This window comes from Tupaia chinensis, unplaced genomic scaffold (genome assembly GCF_000334495.1).
Source record: "Tupaia chinensis unplaced genomic scaffold, TupChi_1.0 Scaffold000647_1, whole genome shotgun sequence".
NCBI classification, from domain to species: domain Eukaryota; kingdom Metazoa; phylum Chordata; class Mammalia; order Scandentia; family Tupaiidae; genus Tupaia; species Tupaia belangeri.
Window position 1 is genome coordinate 434,096 of NW_006160168.1, and position 7,352 is coordinate 441,447.

Sequence of the window (7,352 nt, forward strand, 5' to 3'; positions counted from 1 at the left end):
TCTTGTATGCTGGTAGATAGAATAAATGTATAAGTGGACTGTTTATTTTTATAACTTTATATAGTAATGCTAAAATAGACTAGAAGTTAGAATGGAGAAAAGTATCCAGGTATACAAAGAGAAACTTGATGGGAGATCCAGGAGGGGTATGACCTCTATCTAGACCATAACCATACTAATAGCCACACAAAATAAGACACTGAGAAATACCAGAACCATATTCACTCTGTTTGACTACAACCAGTTGCTTTCTTTTTTTCTAGGGCTGTCTGAAACAGGAATTATCAAGAGAAATATCAGTTTTTAGAATAATTAGAATTAATTTCAGGCCATGGTTCTTATGAATTGTGGTTTTCGAAGTTGGGTGTACAAAATCTTGTTTGATTAGGCCTTGGTAAAAACTATTTCAACAGAATGAATAACCCCCACTATAATACCCACATTTCTAACCTTTTGACAAAGTCAAGTCTATATTAAGTTTAAAGTGAGAATTACTTGATTAAAGGAAGAAATTATTTTCTGATCTAGATTGTACTTTTAAATTTCTGATCCACTGTTTATCTCAGAAGTTTTCTATTCCAGATAAATGGGTCAAATAGGAAATACATTTATAATTCTCTTTATAGGGAAACCTCCATTCTTACCAGAGTCTTTTGACCGAATTCTTCTTGATGCACCCTGTAGTGGAATGGGACAGAGACCAAATATGGCCTGTGGTTGGACCTTGAAGGAAGTGACATCGTATCAGCCATTACAGCGGAAACTGTTTACTGTGGTATGAAGAGATGCTTTCCTATGAAAGAAAGTTATTTTTCAATAGTTTGATGTTTAAACCACTGAGAGCAGTGTCCATAGCAGCTTTATTCACAAAAGAAAAAACATAGTATGATGATTTCACTTTATAGAACAGTAATAGTAAGGGACTCGCAGGTGGCATAATGGTTACATTGCTGGGCTCCCACATAGTCAACCAGGATTCAAGTCCTGGACTCAGGGCTTAAAACTCATGCCAAGCAAGTGCATACATGCCCCAAATCCCAAGAGCAGAGAAGGGATTGTGTTGAGGTCATCCTCTCCAGGGGATGATTTCTTGCTTTCTGTCTCTCTGGCTAGTATACACACCCTATAACAAAGATCTCTCCTCAAAAACAAACAAACAAACAAAATAGTAATAGAATAGGCAAATTTAGAGATAGTCGCACAAAAAATGTAAATGTATTGGGACCAGCAGATGCGTAATGGCTATGTTGCTGAACTCCCATGTAGTCGACCACAGTTCAAGTCCTGGACCCGGTGGCTTAAACTCAAGCCGGACACGTGTGCATGGATGCCCAAGATCCTAAGGGGAGAATGGAGGAAAAGGGATTGCAGCATGGCCATCCCCATGGGGAGTGATTTCTCACTTCTGTCTCTCTGTCTCTCTCGGTCTTTCTGGCAAGCGCACGCACCCTATAGCAAAAAAAACCTTGCCAAAAAAATTAAATGTATTGAATGTCATTGAGTTGTACGGTTAAAATGGTAAAATTTATATTATTTAAACTGAAAAGACCTAGTTTTAAATATGGGAGCTATCTTTTATGTTGATACACTTTTTTAATAATTATTTTATTTAATTCTACTTATTTTATTATTACTTTTTAGTTAGACCAGAGAGAGAGAAAGTGAGAAAGAAAGCTACCATGTCAGGAATTGAACTGTGGTTGGCCCCTAAAAATGGTAAAATTTATATTATTCAGACTGAAAAGACCTAGTTTTAAATATAGGGAGCTATCTTTTATTTTAACTCACTCTTTAAGATTATGTAGGCAATAGAATTTCTTTGCTATGTAATGAATTTGAAACATTTTACTCTGTCTTAAAAAAGAATTACTTTTTTTTTAAAAAAAAAAAGTAATTTATTATCATTATTTTAATTGCACTCACCAGAGAGAGAGAGAAAGAGAGAGGGGGGGAGTGAAAAATCAGGCTGTGCAGAAGACACTATCCTAGATGTTGACAATACAGTAGTGAAAAAACAGGCAAATAATCCCTGCTCTTATTCATGGGGCTTCTATTCTAATAGGGGAGGTGAGTAAATAAATAAGTTACATAGTAGTATGTTATAAGGCAGTACTACTGTGGACCTGTGAAGCAAACTAAAAGGAAGGATGGGAATTAGGAGTACTGGATTGGATATTTGGAGTATTACACAGAGGGATCAGTAAAAGCATTGCTGAAAAGGTAAATACAAGCAAAAGCAAAGATAAGAATACAGTGAAGGGGGCTGCCAAGTGGTGTGGTGGTTGAGGATGCTGGACTCCCACATGATCTGATCGTAGTTTTCTTTAGGCAGTTCAGCTGTTGAAACCAGGGGGTATTCTGGTCTATAGTACATGCACTGTAACACTGGCTGAAAATGAAGAACAAGTTGCATGGGCCCTCACAACATTTCCTTGTCTTCAGCTTCAGCCCCAGGTAAGAGTACTTTTATTTTTCTCTGTAATCTGATATATCCCTGAAACAGGTATAGCAATAAACACAGGTCAAGTAAAACTTTTTAAACAAATACTGTAATAAACAAGCATGTGCTCTAATTAGATCCATTTTAGACTTCCTATAGATAATTGGCATATCCTGACAGTTTTTCCTCATCATTGCTCTTTGCCACTTATTACATTTAATCATTGTACAACATGGTTTTTCTCAGTATACAACATGGTTTTTCTCAGTATGTATGCAGTCCATGTCGATCAAGTCAAAGATATTACCATTAGGTAATACAATACATATACCAGTAGGTCCTCGGGAAAGTCATGATGTGTTTTCTAGGTTTTTCTAAGGAAAAATGCATGATATCTTTCCCGATGACCCATACATCATCAACAGACAACTTTCCATTCTTGTGCCCATTAAGGTTTTTCTTCTTCTTTTCCCCTGAGTTCCTCCCTCCCACCTCCCACCACCCTTACCCTACTATACAATCTCTGGTATCTATCTACACTTGCCCAACTTCCTGCTATTACACCTTCCAATTTTTCAGTTGTTGCCAGAGTACAGACATTCAGTGCATATTGAGCAGGGACATACAGTGTCTGTCTTTCATAGCCTGGCTAGATTTACGTAGCTTTCAGTCTTCCATATTCATCCACTATGTATCAAATGACATGATCTCATTGTTTTTTATGGCTAATATTCCATAGTGTATATGTGTCACATTTTTTTTTTTTGAAGAGGTTTTTTTGCTATAGGATGCATATGCTCGCCAGGCAGACAGAGAGAGCTAGAGAGATAAAAAGCGAGAAATCACCCACCCCCCAAACCCCCGGGGATGGCCACGCCGCAGTCTCTTCTCCTCCATTCTCCTCTCGGGATCTTGGGCATGCACGCACATGCGCCCGGCATGAGTTTAAGCCACCGGGTCGGCACTCGAACCGCAGTCGACTATGTGGGAGTTCAGCGACATAGCCATTACACTAACTGCTGGTCCCTATGTGTCACATTTTTACAATCCAGTCATCTGTTGAACATTTTGGTTGTTTCCACTTTTTAGTAATTATAAATAATGCTAGAATAAACATGAATGTGCAGGTGTCTTTCTGTTTTCCTATCCTTTGAGTAGATACCCAAGAGTGGCAATACTGGGTCATATGGTAATTTTATTTGTAGGTTTTTGAGGAATCTCCATATTGTTTTCCACAGTGACCGTACCAATTCACTTTTCCACAACGGCATAGTAGGGTTTTCTTTTCACCATAGCCTAACTAGCATTTATCATTCTTTATTTTTTTAACCATAATCATTCTGACTGGGGTTAAATGGTAGCTCATTGTGGTTTTGAATTGCATTGCCCTAATGATAAGAGCATATTGGGCATTTTTCATATGCTTTTTGGCTGTTCATATGTCTTCCTTGGAGAGTTGACTGTTCAGCTCACTGATCCATATTTTAATTGGATATTTGGGGAAGGGAGGTAAGCTGCTTGAGATCCCTGCATAGTCTGATTATCAGCCCCTATTTGAAGCATAGTTTGTGAATATTTTCTACCATTCTGAGGGTTATCACTTCATTGTAATTATTTCCTAGGGTTTTTCTCCCCATGTATTTGAGTTCTCCAGTGTTTGGTATATAAATATTTATAAATGTTGTATCTTGGTGTATTAGTGTTTTTAAGTACTATATAGTGTCCTTCTTTGTCTCTTCTTATGGTTTTTGCCTTGAAGTCTATTTTTTCTGGTGTTCAGTATAGTGACTCTAATTGTTTTTTGGTTTCTATTTGCATGAAATGTCTTTTCCCAGGTTTTCACTTTTAATCTATGTATATCTTTATTAATGAGGTATATTTTTTGTAAGAAGCATATAATTCATTCAGTCAGTCTGTCTTTTAATTGGAGAATTTAATCTATTAACAGTCAAAGCTATTATCAAAATTTGTGGGCTTATTCTTATTTTGTGTTCTATTTGTCCCTTTCATTTTCCTAATATAGTAGCCCTTTGTATTTCTTGAAGAGCTGGTCTGGTGTTGGTAAATTCTTTCAGTTTTAGTTTGAGAATAATTTTATTTCTTCTTCCCATTTGAAGGATAATCTTGACAAGTATAGTATTCTTGGTCGAAATATTTTTTTCTATTGGCATTTTATATATGCCTTCCCATTTTTTCCTGGCCTACACCATTTTGGTTGAGAAGTTTGATAGGTTAGCCTTTGTGGGTAACCTAATGGTTCTCTCTTGCCATTTTTAGAATCTTGTCTTTGTCTTTAATTTTTACCAGTCTACTGATAACTATTATGTTCCGTGAGAAGGATCATCTTATGTTGATTCTATTTGGAATACTTTCTCTAGATTCTGAAAGTTTTCAGATAATATTTCATGAAAGAAATTTTTCTACAACTTTTCCAGCCTCTGCCTTCTGTAATACCTATTTTATGCCTATCTAAGTATTTAACAGAATCAAATATTTCCCATATGTTATCTTCATTTTGTTACCTTTTTCATTCTTTTTGGTGGTTTGGACTATGTCAGAGGTTTTTTTTTTTTTTTTTTTTTTTTTTTCTAGATCAGCAATTCTTTTCTGCATGGTCTAATCTGCTTTTAATGCTTTTAAGGGAGATTTTTATTTCTTGGGTTGTATTCCTTATCTCCAGAAGTTTTGTTTGATTCTTTTTTAGGGTGTCTATGGAATTCCTCCTTCATGTCATAGAATGATTTTCTCAATTCCTGGAATTGATTGTCCATTTTTTCTTACATTTCATTGAGTTTTAAATTCTGTTTCTGACATTTTGAATTGTTTTGTGTTGTCTGTTGTTTGTGAGGAATTACCGTGTTCCTTTTGGGGAGAGATAGTTTCTTGTTTTCTCATATTTCTTGTGTCTCTATTCTGATGTCTAGGCACTTGGTGAAGTACTTAGTATTTCCTAGTTTTTGGAATGGGTTCTGTAGTGCCAGGGAGAATAGTAGCCCTAAATCCCCGGTATATCCCTGGCGAATGGCTATGTTTTCCAGATCAGAGCAGGGCTTGCAAAGCCTGTACTTGATACAGTTCTGTGAGGTTTAGAGGTGCTTTGCCATGGGTGGCAGCAATTGGATTGAGTAACTGTTTCCTTGGACTTGAAACTGATGGAAGAGTACAAATTTGCTTTCCTGGGACCAGCAGTTAGTGTAATGGCTAATGTCGCTGGACTCCCCTGTAGTCTACCGCAGTTTGCGTCCCGGACCCGGTGGCTTAAACCTCACGCCGGGCGCATGTCCATGTGTGCCCAAGATCCCGAGAGGAGAATGGAGGAGAAGGGATTGCAGCATGGCCATCCCCCCTGGGGGGTAATTTCTTGCTTTCTATCTCTCTCTGTCGGCCTGGCTGGCAAGCTCACACACCCTATAGCAAAAACCTCTCCAAAAAATAAATAAATAAATAAATTGCTTTCCTGCCAGGCAGGAGTAGTGTTCAAATTCTTCAGCCTCTGTGAAAGTGAGAGTACTGTTAAGTCCTCTTCTCCCTCCAGGCTGTGGAAACCTGATTGTAGACAGAGTTCCACCTCTTCATGGGACTCCATGGAGGTGTAGTTCTTTTGCCAACTTGGAGCAGGGTAGTCCAAAATTTTTTTGGAGCTGCTTGCTCTTACACCACCCTACAGTGTGTGTTAGCTCCATGCCAGTTTTTTTTGTTTCACCCTCCTGACTCCCCCACATCTAGCCAGGATCCAGGAAAAAACCTATAATCCATCCACTCAGATATCCAGACCCAAGAAATACAAAGGACCCCACCTAGAATCAATCTAAGATCTTCTCCAAGGCACATTGTAGCCAGATTGACCAAAACCAGACAGATACAAGATACTAAATTTGGCAAGAAAGAAATGTCAAGTTACTTTCAAAGGATATACCATAAGGCTAACATCGGACCTCTCACTGGAAACAATGCAAGCAAGGGAAGAATGGGAAAATATAGTCAAAGTGTTAAGTGAAGAACAATTTCTACCAAGAATACTATACCCAGCAAGATTATCTTTCATATGGGAAAAAAAGACAAAAACATTCTCAGATAAAGGGAACCAGCAGTTAGCGTAATGGCTATGTCGCTGGATTCCCACGTAGTCGACCGCGGTTCGTGTCCCGGACCCGGTGGCTTAAAACTCACATCAGGTGCATGTGCGTGCGTGCCCAAGATCCCGAGAGGAGAATGGAGGAGAAGGGATTGCGGCGTGACCATCCCCCCTGGGGGGTGATTTCTCGCTTTCTCTCTCTATGTCTCTCTCTGTCTGGCGAGCGCACGCGCCCTACAGTGAAAATCTCTCAAAAAAAAAAAAAAAAAGAAAGGCAAAAACATTCTCAGATAAACAAATCCTGAAAGAACTTACCAATACCAGACCAGCTCTCCAAGAAGTGCTGAAGGGGGACCAGCAGTTGGCATAATGACTGTGTTGCTGGACTCCCACGTAATCTATCGTGGTTTGAGTCCTGGACCCAGTGGCTTAAACTCACACTGGGCGCCTGTGCATGTGTGCCCAAGATTCCAGGAGGAGAATGGAGAAGGGATTGTGGCATGGCCATCCCCCCGAGGGATGATTTCTTGCTTTATGTATCTGTTTTTTTGGCAAGCACATGTGCCCTATAGCAAAAAAATACCCAAATAAAATCAGAAGTGAAATTTTAAACATTACAACTAATACAACAGGCATATAAATGTTTATTACAAACTATTATGAATAACTATTACACCAACGATTGAAAACCTATTATGAATAACTATTACACCAACGATTGAAAACCTATTATGAATAACTATTACACCAACGATTGAAAACCTATTATGAATAACTATTACACCAACGATTGAAAACCTATTATGAATAACTATTACACCAACGATTGAAAACCTA

At 38.3% G+C, this 7,352-nt stretch overlaps 1 protein-coding gene across 5 annotated transcripts in view; it reads left to right on the top strand.

Moving 5' to 3' along the window:
* The window catches only part of NSUN6 (NOP2/Sun RNA methyltransferase 6), a 111,645-nt gene that overhangs the window by 82,603 nt on the left and 21,690 nt on the right, over positions 1 to 7,352 (top strand). For all 5 annotated transcript variants that reach the window (XR_003551268.1, XM_027776237.1, XM_006159730.3 and 2 more), the window contains 2 exons: positions 627 to 775; positions 2,329 to 2,454. Coding sequence is in view for 4 of the 5 variants with exons in the window: in XM_027776237.1 (XP_027632038.1) it covers positions 627 to 775; positions 2,329 to 2,454 (275 nt within the window). In the remaining variant the exon portion in view is untranslated. The remainder of the gene's footprint in view (positions 1 to 626; positions 776 to 2,328; positions 2,455 to 7,352) is intronic.